The sequence below is a fragment of the Rhinoderma darwinii genome, chromosome 3 (genome assembly GCF_050947455.1).
Source record: "Rhinoderma darwinii isolate aRhiDar2 chromosome 3, aRhiDar2.hap1, whole genome shotgun sequence".
NCBI lineage: Eukaryota > Metazoa > Chordata > Amphibia > Anura > Rhinodermatidae > Rhinoderma > Rhinoderma darwinii.
In genome coordinates this window covers 298,702,742-298,721,151 of record NC_134689.1, presented here as the reverse complement: position 1 = coordinate 298,721,151, position 18,410 = coordinate 298,702,742, and the positions used below count along the sequence as shown (strand labels likewise).

The 18,410-nt window shown below is 45.6% G+C and overlaps 1 protein-coding gene across 2 annotated transcripts; it reads right to left on the bottom strand.

Annotated features, from left to right (window-relative positions):
• Positions 1 to 7,586: 7,586 nt before the first annotated feature.
• Positions 7,587 to 16,430, bottom strand: SERF2 (small EDRK-rich factor 2). Of its 2 annotated transcripts, none has more exons than XM_075855258.1 (3): positions 16,319 to 16,430; positions 10,547 to 10,649; positions 7,587 to 8,070 (listed from the first exon to the last, which is right to left on the bottom strand). In XM_075855258.1, the coding sequence occupies exons 1-3, from the start codon at positions 16,323 to 16,325 to the stop codon at positions 8,007 to 8,009; spliced, it is 174 nt and encodes a 57-aa protein (XP_075711373.1). In that variant the 5' UTR covers positions 16,326 to 16,430; the 3' UTR covers positions 7,587 to 8,006. The 2 variants fall into 2 exon arrangements, with proteins under 2 accessions (XP_075711373.1, XP_075711372.1); XM_075855257.1 differs by lacking the exon at positions 16,319 to 16,430 and adding an exon at positions 16,100 to 16,199.
• Positions 16,431 to 18,410: the final 1,980 nt, after the last annotated feature.

Genomic DNA, 18,410 nt, shown 5'->3' with positions numbered 1-18,410 from the left:
AAAAAGTGAAGTTAGGGTATGTTCACACGGAGTGTTTTCAGTTGTTTTTCGGGCCGTAAACGTCCAGAAAAATGGCTGAAAAATCGGAAGCAGAACACCTCCAAACATCTGCCCATTGATTTCAATGGAAAAAATGGCGTTTGTTTGCGACAGGCCGTTTTTTCGCGGTCGTTTTTCAAAACGGCCACGAAAAAGAAGTGCAGGTCACTTCCTTCGGCCTTTTTTGGAGCCGTTTTTCCATAGACTCTAGAGGGAAAAAAAAGCTCCAAAAACAGCCGTAAGAAACGCAGCAAAAATTATGAGTGGCTTAAAAACGTCTGAAAATCAGGAGCTGTTTTCCCTTGAAAACAGCTTCGTGTTTTCAAATGTTTTTTGCTAAGCGTGTGAACGTACCCTAAAGGTTATGGCAGTGATGTATGCTGTGGCAGATTTATCAAAGAGGGCAAACTTGTCACATGTCCATAAAGTAGCTTTAACATAGGAACTGGCTAAAATGAAGCCACTTTTGATAAATATGGGTCGTAGTATCTTTTTTTTAAATTGCAAAATGCTTTGGGTTCTGCGTTTTCCCTCATTTTCTACAATAGCAGATTGTACCTCTTTAGACTGTGTACCTATTGTGGTCGTATCAGTTTTTGACACAATTTTGAAAAAAATGTGATACAACTGCAACATGTGAACCCAGCCCTTCATGTGTTAACACGTGTTTATCCTTAGAAACCGTTCTAGGCAAAATATCTAGAACTGCTCCCAATGTTCCCTCGAAGTCTTGGCAGCTCCAGAGCGAGGCAGTCAGGCTGGGTTCACACAACCTATTTTCAGGCGTAAACGAGGCGTATTATGCCTCGTTTTACGCCTGAAAATAGGGCTACAATACGTCGGCAAACATCTGCCCATTCATTTGAATGGGTTTGCCGACGTATTGTGCAGACAACCTGTCATTTACGCGTCGTCGTTTGACAGCTGTCAAACGACGACGCGTAATTGGACTGCCTCGGCAAAGAAGTTCAGGGCACTTCTTTGCCACGTAATTTGAGCTGTTCTTCATTGAACTCAATGAAGCACAGCTCAAGATTTACGAGCGTCTCAGACGCCTCGCAAAATGCGAGGAGGAGCATTTACGAGTCAAACGAGACAGCTGTTTTCTCTTGAAAACAGTCTGTCTTTTCACACGTAAATGACAGCTAGCGTGTGCACATACCCTTAGGGAGCAGGGCAAGTCTCCATCAATGGTGGGCAATCTGATGACTAAAAGTAATACCCCCAGTAAACGCTAATATAGCGTACTAATTGAGAGAATAAGAAAACTTACATTAGTTTTAATTACTTTTTTAAATACTATAATATTACAAGTCCAGCAATAAGATACAGTTATAAACACCAATTACAGGCATCAATGAAGGAATCCCTCTCTTACACCACTGTCCCTATAGACAGCGTCACACAGACCCCCTCTGTAGAGAGCGCCACACAGACCCCCTCTGTAGAGAGCGCCACACAGACCCCCTCTGTAGAGAGCGCCACACAGACCCCCTCTGTAGAGAGCGCCACACAGACCCCCTCTGTAGAGAGCGCCACACAGACCCCCTCTGTAGAGAGCGCCACACAGACCCCCTCTGTAGAGAGCGCCACACAGACCCCCTCTGTAGAGAGCGCCACACAGACCCCCTCTGTAGAGAGCGCCACACAGACCCCCTCTGTAGAGAGCGCCACACAGTCCTCCGTGTAGACAGCGCCACACAGACCCCCTCTGTAGACAGCGCCACACCGACCCCCTCTGTAGACAGCGCCACACCGACCCCCTCTGTAGACAGCGCCACACCGACCCCCTCTGTAGACAGCGCCACACAGACCCTCTCTGTAGACAGCGCCACACCGACCCCCTCTGTAGACAGCGCCACACCGACCCCCTCTGTAGACAGCGCCACACCGACCCCCTCTGTAGACAGCGCCACACAGACCCCCTCTGTAGACAGCGCCACACAGACCCCCTCTGTAGACAGCGCCACAAAGACCCCCTCTGTAGACAGCGCCACACAGACCCCCTCTGTAGACAGCGCCACACAGACCCCCTCTGTAGACAGCGCCACACAGACCCCCTCTGTAGACAGCGCCACACAGACCCCCTCTGTAGACAGCGCCACACAGACCCCCTCTGTAGACAGCGCCACACAGACCCCCTCTGTAGACAGCGCCACACAGACCCTTCCGGTGCTAGCGACGCCACTGCATCCCCCCGCCAGCCTTGACAGTGTGCAGGCTTTAAAAATTAGTGAACGGGGAGGGTGCGCAGCCACGCACCATATAGGGAATACTGGCTGCTCTCACAAAAACACGTCTTGCATGCAACAATGTTTCCCACATGCAGATTTTATCTGCCACGTGTCAGATAAAATCATGTGGGTTATGTTGCGAATCCTGTTATATGCATTGCAAAGGGTGAAATCTGGCTTCTCCACATAAGAATTAGCAAGGTGCGGATTTATGTCAATGCCGTTTTTTTTTTCCCTGCTACATGTGGATGTGGATGTGGTTCTGAAAAACCCATCCACTTTTACTCTAAATTGCATCTACTGCGGTATGCAAATAATACGAAGAGCATGCCCTATTTCAGTTTCTTGTCACTGTATGCTACAGCGTCTAAATACTGTTATGTGCATTAACGTTGCCTCTAACTCCTCTCATGAAGAGTGACCACGCATAAGTGGATAAATGTTATGAGGATCAGTGGGATGCCGTTAATCAATCACATCATAACCCCCCATTTTGTATTTATTGTATTTGTAAACAATCAGCAAGAGATGACGATCTGACCCTACAAGTGGTTAGCCTATGGCATACAGGATTGTGCCAGTAAGTGCTACTGTACACATGCTAGCGCTGTGTGACACCTGGTGCCATGTTAAGCCTGTGCACAAGCACTTTTATTAGTACTGTAATAAAACACCCCCGAGCACCTTTACTCTCAGAGTATGTTCACGCAGTGAACAAAAGACGGATGTAAAACATGGAGCAGTTTTCAAGGGAAAACAGCCTCGATTTTCAGACGTTTTTTTCTATTGACCCAATGAAAAACGGCTCAGGAAGTGACATGCACTTCTTTTTACGGGGCGTTTTTTTTTACACATAATAAAAAAAACGCCCCGTCAGAACAAAATGCTGTTTTTCCCATTGAAGTAAATGGGCAGATGTATGGTGACATTCCGCTTCCGTATTTTCAGCCGTTTTTTGGGCTTTTACCGCCCAAAAACAGTTTTAAATAAGCAGTGTGAACATACTTTATTGAAGTGTAAGGCCACTTTCATATGATTGTAATACAGCTCTGTACATTGTGTGTTAAAAGAGGTATCCGATTCTATCACAACAAAGCAGGAATATCTTCTTTTGGGGGATTGTGCGTCAATATACAGGGGGTATGCATATTTGTGCTTCATATTGAATATGGCTCGAGAATTTCCAAGAAAAGTTATCGCCTATATGTGAGTGCAATGTGAAAAACGTTCTCAACTAAAATTCTTTTTTTTGCCTATGGTTGTATTTCTAAGGCCGGATTCAGACGAGCATGTACGGTCCATGATATATGGACCATATGCTAACAGCATTTCCCGGACCGAACACACCACAGGGAGCTGGGCTCCTAGCATCATAGTTATATACGATGCTAGGAGTCCCTGCCTCGCTGTGGGAAAACTGTCCCGTACTGTAATCATGTTTTCAGTACGGGTTCGTTTTCCGCAGGGACTCCTCGCATCATTGAGAAGACACTAGGAGCCCGACTCCCTGCAGTGTGTGAAATGCGGCAGACATATGGAACCGTATGTCATGGACCGAACACGCTCGTGTGAATCCGGCCTTAGTCTCCACCTTGATATGGGCATGCAGCGTGGGTGTACAAATCAGATAATTTCAGCCAATGTAAATAATCCGCTTCTTAGGCCCCATGCACACAAATGTATTTTTTTTCCCCCCTTTGTAAATACGGGTTCCTTGTCACACGTATTCACGGACCCATGCCCGTAAATACATGTCCGTTGTAACCAGTATTAAGCTCATATTTTACGGACCCGTTTTCTTTGCACTAATCGGCAGCCCCTTCTCTCCATCAGTGCTGGATAGAGAGAAGGGGCAGCCCTTGCTGGCAGAGTTTCTGCCGCGATTGAAAGTTCATACGTACCCCGGCCGTAGTCTTGGTGACGCGTCCCTCTTTTGACATCGTCCGACCTCCCTCGATGATTCGGCAGTCCATGTGACTGGCGGCAGCGGTCACATGGGATGAAACGTCATCCCGGGAGGCTGGACTGGAGGAAGAAGCAGCAGGGAGCTCTGAGTAAGTTAACTTTTAAAGGAAATGTGTCACTAGAATTTTTATTTTTTTTCAGTTAAACAGTTAGTATATAAGTGATTACACATTGTTTTAATTTTTTGACAAGTCAGGAAATATTATAAAATTAGATTCTAATTTATAACATTGCCAATGCTGCAATTTTGGGAATTGCTCCCTCTAGTGACCAGCACATGGAAATGTAGTAAAGCAACCTCATTGCGTTATGCTGCAAATTTGGTGTAGACACACTCGCTCTAGTGTTCTCACACAATTCCCCCCCCCCTCCTTTATTCTGGTTAGTGCCAGGAGGAGAGGGTTGAATCTTCAAACCTCCTACACTGTGTGCTGCCATTTTCTGAGCAAATGCACAGTGTAGGAGGATTAGATACAGTGGTAATCAGACAGTACAACACGAACATTACTTACCTGCTCCTGCCGCCGCCTCCACTCCTATACCTTGTGTCTTCGCTGCCTTGAACATATGGCCGGAAGCAGTCATCTTACTGTCCGGCCACGGCTTCCAGTCCACATGAAAATGGCGCCGGATTTCGGTTTGTGTGGGAGCGGCGCATGCACCGTTCCCACACAGATGGTGTATGCTATAGTGAATGGAACGGCTCCCGTTCACATTCTCTATGGGGTTGTATGTGCTGTATTCCATCTCTGTATGTGTCACACATACAGAGATAAAGAAAAAAAAGTGGCAGCCCCCATCGAGAAGTAAAACGTACAACACAAGAACACAAATAAATAATTTATTTTATCATACTAAAAGCATTATATAAAAAAAAATTGTGACACCTTCCCTTTAATACTATTAACGCCAGCGGTAGTCAGTCCCGGGTGCTGAAAGAGTGACCTTACTTGCCATGACTAAGAACGCAGATCGCGTTCGAAACGCGTAGGCTCAGGTCCAAATCCTGACTACTTGCATTTTGGGACTGCGTCTCCCTTTCGATTTTAGTAATTTTCTAACATGGGACTCATCTCCCTTTTAAACCACCACCAGCGCTGGATCATTTCTTTCTCCACATTGCTGTCCTACACCGCAGGCTGTCGATTGACGCTACCAGGAGACGCAGACCGGTGAGCTGGAGGTTCTCTCTGTGTTTCTATAACCCTTTAAGCACCCTGGACAGCGACTATCCCGCCGTCACCTAGCAACGCTCCCGTAATTACAGGTGCACCTGTAATTACGGGAGCCTCAGACTTCTACGGGCCTGCCTGTGCCGTAATTACGGCCTGAAATAGGACATTCCCTATTTTAAAGGCCCGGGCACCTTCCCGTAAGCAAACGGGAAGGTACCCGTGGCCAATAGAAGTCTATGGGCCCATAATTACACGCGTTTTTACTTTTGTGTGCATGGGGCCTTAGACCTGATTCTTAACTGGGGATACCTCCAGAAACTAGAATATTTGACATTTTTCCTTTTATGATCCAATTCTTGTTTTGATTATAGGAAGAGCATGACAAACCTGCGTGGCTACCCAATGAGTTTCAGAATGTAGTTTCTGAAAGCTATAGAGAACTTTATCGATGTTCTATTTTTTTTTTTTTACCTTTTACATGTGATCATTTCCACAATCAGCCATTTGGCTAGCCTCAGTGGTAATGTTGGAAACATTGGCAAATAATTATTTTTGTCTCTCGGCAGAATGGACACCGTAAAAAAAAAAAAAATGCTAATTCACAAGTAAAAAATTTTTTTACACGCCTGCAACCAGCACTGGAAATTATTATAAAGTACCGTTGGTCTGGAAGCTCCCATAGTGGTGGATTGAATGCTGCCAATAATGCTTTTAACTATGTACTATATATGCAGTGGAGTTGGGGCTGTGTAAAATCTCCACACCCTTTTTTCCCCTTTTCTTTAGTGGTTTAAAACAAATGTAAAAGATGCCACACCTTTCAAATGTTTTTGGCGTCCTAAAGAGAAGCCTTTGAAGGTAAAAAAAAAAAAAAAAAACACCTACCTAGAACACAGTTAAAGAGGCTCTGTCACCAGATTTTGCAACCCCTATCTGCTATTGCAGCAGATAGGCGCTGCAATGTAGATTACAGTAACGTTTTTATTTTTAAAAAAAACGAGCATTTTTGGCCAAGTTATGACCATTTTTGTATTTATGCAAATGAGGCTTGCAAAAGTACAACTGGGCGTGTATTAGGTGCGTACATCGGGGCGTTTTTACTACTTTTACTAGCTGGGCGTTCTGAAGAGAAGTGGATGATACTTCTCGTCAGAACGCCCAGCTTCTGGCAGTGCAGACACAGCGTGTTCTCGAGAGATCACGCTGTGTCGTCACTCACAGGTCCTGCATCGTGTCGGCCACATCGGCACCAGAGGCTACAGTTGATTCTGCAGCAGCATCGGCGTTTGCAGGTAAGTCGATGTAGCTACTTACCTGCAAACGCTGATGCTGCTGCAGAATCAACTGTAGCCTCTGGTGCCGATGTGTCCTCGCTCGTCCGACACGATGCAGGACCTGTGAGTGACGACACAGCGTGATCTCTCGAGAACACGCTGTGTGTCTGCACTGCCAGAAGCTGGGCGTTCTGGAGAGAAGTGGATGACACTTCTCGTCAGAACGCCCAGCTAGTAAAAGTAGTAAAAACGCCCCGATGTACGCACATAATACACGCCCAGTTGGACTTTTACTGTAAACACGCCCACTTGGACTTTTGCAAGCCTCATTTGCATAAATACAAAAATGGTCATAACTTGGCCAAAAATGCTTGTTTTTTTTAAAATAAAAACGTTACTGTAATCTACATTGCAGCGCCGATCTGCTGCAATAGCAGATAGGGGTTGCAAAATCTGGTGACAGAGCCTCTTTAAAAAAAAAAAAAAAAACACCGATCCCAAAAGCAATACAAAAATACCACAAATCAAAACACTTATGTAGACTCTCATATTTTACTAAAGTAACATCTGACCATAGCGGTGTTTAGAGGAAGAAAAAAAAAAAAAAAAAAAGTGTGCGAAAATGCCACCACAAACGCATCAAAGTTGTGTTTAAATCCAGCCTAACAGCAAAACGGAGCACCAAATATTATGAAATAAAATCTGCTTAGTAACACTTTCTAGGTCATCTGTGAGGGGGTTAGAGGAGGTTCTGCTGGAAAAATGTTCTGGCCCACATTTCCTTGAGAAAGTAGAGATGTGGGTGGTCCTTGGGCAATTGGATTGGGATTTTGTTCTTTGTTGCAAATGTCAGAAGTGTTTTTTTTTTAATGTAGTTTTAGTTCGTAAAAAGATATCACTCACGGAAAAAGTCACTTTATTAAATATTTGACTGGGTCCACCGTGAATACAAAATGAGAATTTACCTCAAATCATGGTGAAGCGCTTGTTCGACCTGATTTCCATCAGAACACATTTGCTAGAGCTGACTTATTCAAAGCTAGGTCAGCATGCAGAGAAAGCCAGGAGTAAAAAAACAACGGCCTGAATTTTGTGCGGGGTTAGAATAAAGTGGTATATTTATAATATTTACACAAGGAAAAAAATAAAATCTATGCTACTAGTATATGACAAAGGAAAAGGCTGGACATGACGCATTGTGAGAAATTACTCTGCATTAGGGCAAACAAAGCCATTTAGCCAAATGTTTTTGTTCAGGGATTGAGCAATGTATCATCATCGCCTCTTCATCCTCCTCTACCACATGCCAACCACAAATGCTATTTTGGGTCATCTTTTTTCTCCGATGCCTTTTTCTGTTTTTCTTGCATTATCTGAGCATCTCTAAAATAAAAAGGAGACATACATTACATAATTGCAACCGTTAGTCCCGAATTCATACGCAAAACTGGATCTGTCTGTATGCCAATCAATAGCAGCAGCCAATAAATGGTGCAGGTTTAGCTCCATTGAATGGGAGGGGGTGAACACCGCACAAACTACACCAATTCTAAAACCCTGATCGTATAGATTAGTGGTTTTTTGAAAATATTAAAAAGGTGATGACAACAGGTGGAATGATTTTCACCCATAGTTCTTGTATTTCTACTCCTCATACACACTCGCCTCACCTCAGGCTTGTATACCTCTTCTTGAGCCGAATAACTTCAGAATGTATGTCGGTTCTCGGCCTGGTACTAACATGTATCTATATTGAAATGCCATTATAATTGTTCTATATGGTTTTTTCTGGTCACTTCCAGCATATCGCCTCTATACATTCTGTGATTGCTTAACCCTTTCATGACCAAGGGTCATTGATGCCCGTGTCCAGGTCAAATTTTCCATTTTTTATATGCACTTCCTTAAACGATAATATCTTTGGAACCGCTTTGAATATCACAACTATTTTTACAAGATTTGAGGCTTTCATTTTCTAGATTAGTTTAATTCAGTGCTTTTAATTTTTATTATGAGCAGACAAATCACTAAAAATTAAAGAAAAAACACTTATCACTTTTTAACATTATCTAACTATATACACTGTAGAGCTCTGTAACAATTAGTCCTCTTCTCTCTGTCACCCTGGATCGCTGTGAGGGGAGAGTGAAGAGCGCTATATACACACGATCGTGAAAAAAATGGCAGTCAACGAATCAACGGTCAGTTTTTCATGGCTGTTTTGCATCAGTTTCTCAAAATTTTAATCCATTTCCCGGCCGTCTGACCGTTTTTAACCGGCATTTGTCACCCGTTTTTCATGGACGTTATAAAAGAGAAAAAATAAAAATAAAAAAATGGATGAATTTTATCCGTTAGGGCTTTTTGTCCCAACCCCCTGAAAACGCCAGTGACCACGTAGATAGTGACGCAATACCACTGTAGATAGTGCCACATTGCCCACATAGTGGCCACTGTAAATAGTGCCAGTTCACCCTGTAGATAATGCCCACTTAGTGCCAAACACAGTGCCCATGTAGATAGCACCAGTGTGCCAATATAATGCTGCAGTACCCCATGTAAATAGCGCCACTGTAGCTCCCTGTAGGTCATACAGGAAGCCCCTGTCTGTCCATATATGGACAGTGACATCAGGGGTTAACTCTTAAAAGCAGAATCCACTGCCAGAGCGGGGATTCCGCTCCAGGAGTAGCCCCTGACCTCACGGTCTATATATGGATAGTGACACCAGGGGCGGATTCCCCGGCCAAAGTTTCGGCCGAGGATTCCCCTCCTAGAGAGCCCCCGCCGTCTTTCCATCCCCGCTGTAGATAGTGCTACCCCCTCTACAGATGGAAAACCCCCTACCCCCGCTGTAGATAGCATCGCACCCCCGACTGTAAATAGCGCCAACTGAACTGAGTCTAGGAGCGGAATCCCCAGTGTCAGATCGCACTGGCAGGAGATTCCGCTTCTAGACAGAGCCCCTGACTCCACTGTCCATTTGCACAGTGACGTTAGTGGCTCTGTCTAGGAGCTGCATTCCCGGCCACTGCGATCTGACAGGGGATTCCGCTCCTAGACTCAGTTCAGGTGGCGCTATTTACAGTCGGGGGTGCGATGCCATCTACAGCAGGGCGGCACTATGTACAGTGGGGATGGAAAGACGGCGGGGGAATCCTCGGCCAGAGCGCTGGCCCGGGATTCTGATGTTGGAGGGAGCTTATGTGGCCCTATTTACAGCTTGGTTATGGGTGGCATTATCTACAGTGGGGAGTGTATTCTGGTCCTCTCAAAGCCCCGGCACACGAGTGCAGTGCTGCTCACGCTGAAGCAGCACTGCACTCCTTAAACCCCTTGCAGGCTGACGACGTCTATACACGTGCTAACTGCACGGGGCATCGGCAATTAGAACGTATATGGCAGTCGTGAAGGGGTTAATTAGGACAACGGGTATTGAGACCCATCTGCTGATTCTACATAACAGATAATCTTTTTTTTTTTCTATTGACTTCCTGTTCATTATTGCATATTTGTCCTACTGTGTCAGGGAATATACATGATCTCTTTGGATGTACAGTGGTTACTATTATTGCTTTCCTCTGCCTGATTCCTTGTTCTGCATTCTGGATTGCTGTCTGTGATATGTTCTTTTGGAAAAATATAAATCAAAGAATCTTAGACCAAATATGTAATCACTTTTTTTTTTTTTTTTTTTTTTTTAAATCTCCCAATATTCCAAATGTTTGTCATTTTTGTGCTTGCATGGTTATTTCAGGTAGGTGATAGTACATTATAGGATTCTTCACTAAATGTTTTACCTGGTCTTCTGAGATTCCTGAAGATTACAAAAGACAAGTTTGCGATGTATACACATTACCTCTGCTTTCGTGCAGCAGCTGATAGTCCATCCTCTGGCTTTTTCCCCTTATCTTGGGTTTTTTTCATGTTCTTTGCTCGGGCAAGTTCACGCTGGTTTCCACCTGCAAAATTAGAACTTTTATTATTTCCTCCCATGTTGGATCAATGACAAAAGCTGTCAAATAATATTCCCTTTAGTGCTAAAAAGGCAAAATAGAAAACAGCAGTCCCAACAGACCTCTAATTCCTGGTCTCTTCCAAATAAAAAAAAAAAGTTTCATAGAAAACTGAGCCCCTCCTGATGTTTCTACAGTTACGATGTAAACAATCCTGTCAGACGCTCCCTAGCAACAGACTGCAGATTTGTTTTGCTAAGAGATGCTGACAAGGTGGTAAAATGAGGAATCCATAGTCAGAGCAGGGAGGACGGCTATGTACTGAGTATACAATTGTCACAGACACATCTGATCGCTGCTAGCGAGATCTTCAAGATATCAGTTGTGGCGCAGACATCTGCATGTTTATAGCCACCTTCAAACCTTGCTATGTAAACACACATTCCTGTTGGAGTGCTTGCTACGGGTGTATCGTGGCATTACCTATAATGCCTCATGCCCACGACCGTGTGTGCCAGCCGGGTCCAGTCAGTGATCGGTGGAAAGATAGGACATGTCCTATCTTTCCACGGATCGTAAACTTGGGTCCGTTTTTACGGACCCGATTCACCCACGAGAGTGAACAGTAGAACTCAAATTGTAATTCAATACTACGACAGGAAAAGCTTTACCTTCACATGTCACGTCTCCAAAGCTTTCTAAATCTATAGGTATTTATACTGTGGTGAACATCAGGCAACAAGTGCAAGCACTCAAAACCAATAGATAGGCCCTGCTTAGGTAACACTTGCTGTAAGTAACAGGAATGGAAGTTGTTCTTTAAGCCGTTGCCACTGCAGCTATTTTTCATTCCGGTCTTCCAAAAGCAATATGTTTTTCTATTTTTCCGTCGACATAGCCTTGAGGGCTTTTTTTTGTAGGCAATTTGTCGTTTTTAATTTCACTATTTATTGAACCATATAATGTACTATGAAGTGTTTTGAAATGATTTTGCGGGGTGGAATGGAAATAAAAAAAGCCAGCAATTCCTCGATTGGTTTGTTTTTACAGCGTTCACTGAGCAGTAAAAACGACATGTTAACTTTGTTCTGCGGGTCGATACTCAATACGGCAATACCAAATTTATAGTTTTATTATGGTCTACTTTTACACAATAAAAGCAATCTGTAAAAAAAAAAAAAAAAGTTTATGTTGCCATATTCTGACACGCATAAGGAGCCTCACACACACCATCATGTTCGGTCCATGATATACGGTCCGTACGTCGGCCGCATTTCCCGGACCGGCTCCCTGCAGTGTGTTCGGTCCGAGAAATGCGGCCGACGTACGGAGCATATATCACGGACCAAACACGCTCGTGTGAATCTGGTCTAACTTTTATATTTTGTTAATGTAGGTGTGAGGGCTTATTTTATTTTTTTTTCAGGGTGAGCTGTAGTTTAGATTTGTATTATTTTGGCGTACATATGGCTCACTTTTTTTTTTTTAATTCTTTTTTTTTTTTTGCGGGGCGGTACGGTGACCAAACCAGCAATTCTAGCGGTGTATTTTTTACGGTGTTCACACTGCGGGTTAAATAATGTTACATTGTAATAGTTCAGACTTTTACGGATGCGGCCATACCAATTATGTTTGTTTTTTTACATTAGGGGGAAAATTTCAACTCCATAACAGGACCCAACTGTGTCCCATAACCCATTTTAAGGGGGTTGTGTCATCACGACAACTGCTTTCCATATGCATTCACAGAAACAGACCTCTTAAAACTGGGGCATCAGATGCCAATAACACAAGGCCCTCTCTCTCCCATGTAAGGAAGGTGGCACTGCATACAAAGCAGCACATCCCTCCTGGTTGATCGCGCAAGAGGGTTTACCTGACCATCTAAAATCCTCTAGACCAATCAGAGCGCACAACGTTTTACATACAAAACTTACACGCACAATTTATAGCAACTACAGGCTGTGATTCAATTAGTAATTATAAAATGTAATGTTATTCTAGACATCAGGATTAGGGCCTGTTCACATCAGCGTTCTCTTTCCGTTCCGGAGTTCCCTCTGAGATTTCCGTCGGGTGAACCCCGCAACGGAAAGTCAAACTGAAACCACAGCTTCCGTTTCAGTCACCATTGCTATCAATGGTGACGGAAACATCGCTAATGGTTTCCGTTCGTCACCATTCCGGCAGGTTTCCGTTTTAACAACGGAATCAATAGCGGAGTCGACTGCGCTATTGATTCAGTTGGAAAAACGGAAACATGCCGGAATGGTGATGAACGGAAACCATTAGCAATGTTTCCGTCACCATTGATAGCAATAGTGACGGAAACGGAAGCTGTGGTTTCAGTTTGACTTTCCGTTGCAAGGTTCACCCGATGGAAACCTCCAACGGAACCCCGGAACGGAAAGCGAACGGTGATGTGAACAGGCCCTTAGAGTGAAGTGAAAACTGACATAATAGTGAGGTATTTCTGACTACTTTCCTGAAGAGCAAGGGAGGTTGGTTCAATCCTGCACAGTTGTGGTGCTCAGACTATGGAGACTACTGGCTGCCAGCATGTGCATGTGCTGTGTATACACAGGGTTATAGGCTAGTCCTACTCCTCAGGGTTTGTTCACACTTTGCAGATCCGCTCAAATATTCCACAAGAGTCCAGTACAATGTTAGCTATTAGGGTTTTAATCGTCCCCATTAACTCACAGCATAAAAAATGTGTAGCGGATTCTGGGCATGCTGCAGATTTTCACTGCAAATTTTAGCCATTGCTATGTAATCTGTGGCTATATCCGCACCGAAATGGACAGGTAAGGCTCTGTGCATATGACATTTTTGGACTATGTTTAATGTATACGTCGGGCTAAGAGAGCTATGGATATGTTTAGCTTTTATGTCATGCGCTATCCCAACGTACACGCTAAATGTAGGGCCAACATGTGGATTTTCAGGCTCATACCACAAAATGTTTACATGGTGTGTGAACCCAGCATTAGACTATACTGTGTGTCTGAACTCACCCTTAGGCCTTAAAGGGGTTATCCGGGGACCAAAAATTGCTTTGCATTCATATTTTTACGTAAAAAGAAGTCACTAACTAATGTACTTGAATTAAAAATTTGGTACTAAATGGGGCTGTTCAAACCCGGTGAACTGTTCCAGGAAGTCCTGGAGTTTTTCTAATATGGATGACACACCGACACGGCCCCACGTGACTGAGGGCTTGCTTCCTGTGCTATTAGTGTCGGCGTGTTATCAATGGCATGACCGCAAGGGGCTGTCACACTGCCTATTGCAGGAGTCCCCGAGCAGAGCATCAGCTAGCGCTTTGCTCGGGACTCCAGCATTGCTCCCGACATATAGTCAGTGACTTCAGGGGTTTCCTATAGCTGGAGTTCCCGAGCAAAGAATCAGCTGATGCTCTGCAAGGGACTCCACTACTGCTGCCGACTATATGCACAGTGACTTCAGGGCTTTGCTATAGCTGGAGTTCCAGAGCAGAGCATCAGCTGATGCTTTGCCCGGGTACTGCAGAATTGCTGCCAACGTCACTGTCCATATATGGGCAGTGGTGTTGGCAGCAGTATGGGAGTACCCAGGCAGAGCATCAGCTGATGCTCTGCTCGGGGACTCCACTACTGCCCATATATGGACAGTGACTTCAGGGGTTTCCTATCGCTAGAGTCCCCGAGCAGAGCATCAGTTGATGCTCTGCCTGGGGACTAGTACTGCTGCTGACGTCATTGCCCATATATGGACAGTGATGTTGGCAGCAGTGCTGGAGTCACGGGCAGAGCATCAGTTAATGCTCTACTCAGGGACTCCAGCGATAGGAAACCTCTGAAGTCACCAACCAAATCGTCGGAGCAGGGCTGGAGTCCTAAGCAAAGCTCTAGATAATGCTCTGCTCGGGGATCTCCAGCAATAAGCAATGTGACTGCCCCCTGCGGTCATGTCATTGATGACACGAACAGCACAGGAAGCAAGCCCTCAGTCACGTGGGGCCGTGTCGGTGCATCAATATTAGAAAAGCTACTGGACTTCCTGGGAACAGTTCACCGGGTTTGAACAGCACCATTTACGACAGAATTTTTCATTAAAGTACATTAGTGACTTCTTCTTACATAAAAATATGAATGCAAAGCAACCCCTTTAATCAGACGAACGTGGTGAGGTGTCCCTGTGCGGGTCCCTTTTTCACAGATCCCCATAGACTTAAGTCTATGGAGGGATCCGTAAAAACGGCACAAAATAGGACATGTTTTATTTTTCAACAAACCCATCACACGGTCCGTTGACACAACAGTCGTGTGAACGGCTTCATTGAAATACAGGCGTCCGTGTGACGGTCGTTGTTTAGTAGTGCCGGCAGAGCAATAGACATCCACACAAGTTCCCATTCCATTGTTACCACCAGATGGAACAAAAGTTTTAAATAGCAGTGTCCATAACATAACCACATAGCAGCGCCAACATAGTGGTTACAGAAGTGCCCAGTGCACCCTACAGTACAACACATCAGTCTCTTGAATACTTCTCTACTCTAGATTTAGGCAGCCCCCACACGTGTCCCTCTTCCTGTGCCAGTCTATCCCATCAGGTATGATTCAGGACAAATGTGGCCCTGGGCATTGATCTCACTGAACCAATCTCCATGGTTAATTACCAGCGTACTCAGGTTATTTTGCGTGTTAGTTTTACCCTATATATAATTTATTCCATACATATACCACAGCAATTGTCACCATTCACATCAGTCCCTGTCCCCAATGAGGCTCACAATCTAATTTCCCCTATGGATTACATAGGAAGTCAATGAACCCAAGGAGAACATACAACAGATGTTGTCCTTGGTCGTACTCGAACCCAGTGCGGACCACTGAGCCACCATGCTGCCCATAGCAGGAAGACTTCCCTCCTCCCTAGCCTTAGGGTATGTTCACACGGCCAAATTTCAGACGTATACGAGGCGTATTATGCCTCGTTTTACGTCTGAAAATATGGCTACAATACGTCGGCAAACATCTGCCCATTCATTTGAATGGGTTTGCCGACGTACTGTGCAGACGACCTGTTATTTACGCGTCGTCGTTTGACAGCTGTCAAACGACGACTCGTAAAAATACAGCCTCGTCAAAAGAAGTGCAGGACACTTCTTTCAGACGTTTTTGGAGCTGTTTTCTCATAGACTCCAATGAAAACAGCTCCAAAAACGAGTTGGTAAAAAAATGAGTTGGTAAAAATGCGAGTTGGTAAAAAACGTCTGAAAAGCAGGGTCTGTTTTCCCTTGAAAACAGCTCTGGATTTTCAGACGTTTTGGTTGACTACGTGTGAACATACCCTTATGTGACTGAACATACAACTATTCCCATAACCTGGAACTACTCCTATACAAAGTTGGATATCACCATTACAGGGCGACGTAGTGCGCTGAACAAACACTGCTGCGCTGATCCCACCTCTGCCGGGATTAACATTGTAGATATCACACGTCCTCTCCAGCACTAACGGTACATGGGACATCACTCCCAGCCACCCCCGGGTATCCAGGGCCTTGTTGACGTGGCACGCAGGCCGCAGTCTCTGGCCCGTACCCTCGTAGACCAAAGCGTTACCGCGCAGCTGCTATATAGCGCCTATGTAGACATATAACCGCGTTCATACTCCGTTATACTCACGGGTCATGGCTCCTGTTCTCCGGGACTCGCTTCCCAGTGCTGCACCAACTTCCTCCTCAGTCCGGTTCGACGTTGTTCCCCGATCACTGATTGGCTACTCCGCATCACGTGGGCCAAAGCAACACTTTCGCGAAACAACTATTTCCAATGTGTTACACATAAGACCCGCCCCTTGGAAAGGTGGTGCCTCCATGTCAGATCAGCGAATGGGAGCGTCCACAGCGAATGTACGCGTGGTCACGTATATGAATGTTGTTATTACCGGGAGTTTTATGGTTAAACGTAGAGGATTGTGGGGAACATCACCTGTAATGCTCGACACGTGAAGCATGACATTCTTCTAGTAGACGCTAGAGGGCAGCACTGTATGTTTACTCAGAATTTACAGTACTTTATGTATTCACTCAAAGCGAGCAATTTGTACAGGAACCTGTAGTCGGCAAGAAGGGCTCCATTACCTCTCAACTTTCCCGCTGCATTCGGAGAACCTAGATTTTTCAATAATTGCCCTTCACAGTACCTTTACTGCCTTCCCCTGTTCTCCCTCACTGACTGTCCCCTTCAGTGACTGTCCCTCTCCTACACTGTCGCCTCTCTGACTGTCTCTACTTTGCAGTTCCGACCATCACTGACCCTCTTTCACTGTCTCATTCATCACTAACTGTCCTTTCTCCACAGTCCCATCCCTAACTGTCCATCTTCCACAGTCCCTTCACTGACTGTCCCCCTCCTCCACAGTCCCTTCACTGACTGTCCCCCTCCTCCACAATCCCCTCCCGGACTGTCCCCCTCCTCGACTGTCCCCCTCTTCCACAGCCCCCTCGCGGACTGTCCCCCTCTTCCACAGCCCCCTCCCGGACTGTCCCTCTCCTCTACAGTCCCCTCCCTGACTGTCCCTCTCCTCCACAGTCCACTCCCTGACTGTCCCTTTTCCACAGTCCCCTCCCTGACTGTCCCTCTTCCACAGTCCCCTCCCTGACTGTCTCTCTTCCACAGTCCCCTCCCTGACTGTCCCTTTTCCACAGTCCCCTCCCTGACTGTCCCTCTTCCACAATCCCCTCCCTGACTGTCCCTCTCCTCCACAATCCCCTCCTTGACTCCCTTTTCCACAGTCCCCTCCCTGACTGTCCCTCTCTTCCACAGTCCCCTCCCTGACTGTCCCTCTCCTCCACAATCCCCTCCTTGACTGTCCCTTTTCCACAGTCCCCTCCCTGACTGTCCCTCTCTTCCACAGTCCCCTCCCTGACTGTCCCTTTTCCACAGTCCCCTCCCGGACTGTCCCTCTCCTCTACAGTCCCCTCCCTGACTGTCCCTCTCCTCCACAGTCCCCTCCCTGACTGTCCCTCTTCCACAGTCCCCTCCCTGACTGTCCCTCTTCCACAGTTCCCTCCCTGACTGTCCCTCTTCCACAATCCCCTCCTTGACTGTCCCTTTTCCACAGTCCCCTCCCTGACTGTCCCTCTTCCACAGTCCCCTCCCTGACTGTCTCCCTTCTTCACAGTCCTCTTATTGACTACTTTGCGAGTCCCTCTTACAAATTTGCTGCAGTCCACTTCATCCACTGGCTGTTCCCATTGCACATTGAGCACACAATTCTTTCGCCATTTTTCTCCTGATATAATCACATTTGCCAACCAACCTGGCCCTTCTATATACAATCATTATGTAATCACCTCTCCTGTTACCCTGCCAGACATATTTCCCTCTTCCATCCCACAATCTAAGGGTATGTTCACACGAGGGCGTCCGTAACGGCTGAAATTACGGGGATGTTTCAGCCTGAAAACATCCCCATAATTTCAGCCGTAACGGCATGTGCAGGCGCTTGAACGCCGCGTCCATTGAACGCCGAGTCAATGAATAACGGCTCCAATTACGGCCAAAGAAGTGACAGGTCACTTCTTTGACGCCTCGTGTGAACAGACAAACGTCTGCCCATTGCTTTCAATGGGCAGATGTTTGTCAGCGCTATTGAGGCGCTATTTTCGGACGTAATTCGGGGCAAAAACGCCTGAATTACGTCCGTAATTAGTGCGTGTGAACATACCCTAAATGTATACCCATTATTAACCACTTCCTTTCCACTGTAGTT

Coding starts and splice junctions, on each gene's coding strand:
- SERF2 (XM_075855257.1), bottom strand. CDS start 16,163: ATGTCCCATGTACCGTTAGTGCTGGAGAGGACGTGTGATATCTACAAT. Junction 10,650..16,099: donor CAATGTTAATCCCGGCAGAG/GTGGGATCAGCG, acceptor CTAATTTTGCAG/GTGGAAACCAGCGTGAACTT. Junction 8,071..10,546: donor GCTGCTGCACGAAAGCAGAG/GTAATGTGTATA, acceptor TTTTTATTTTAG/AGATGCTCAGATAATGCAAG.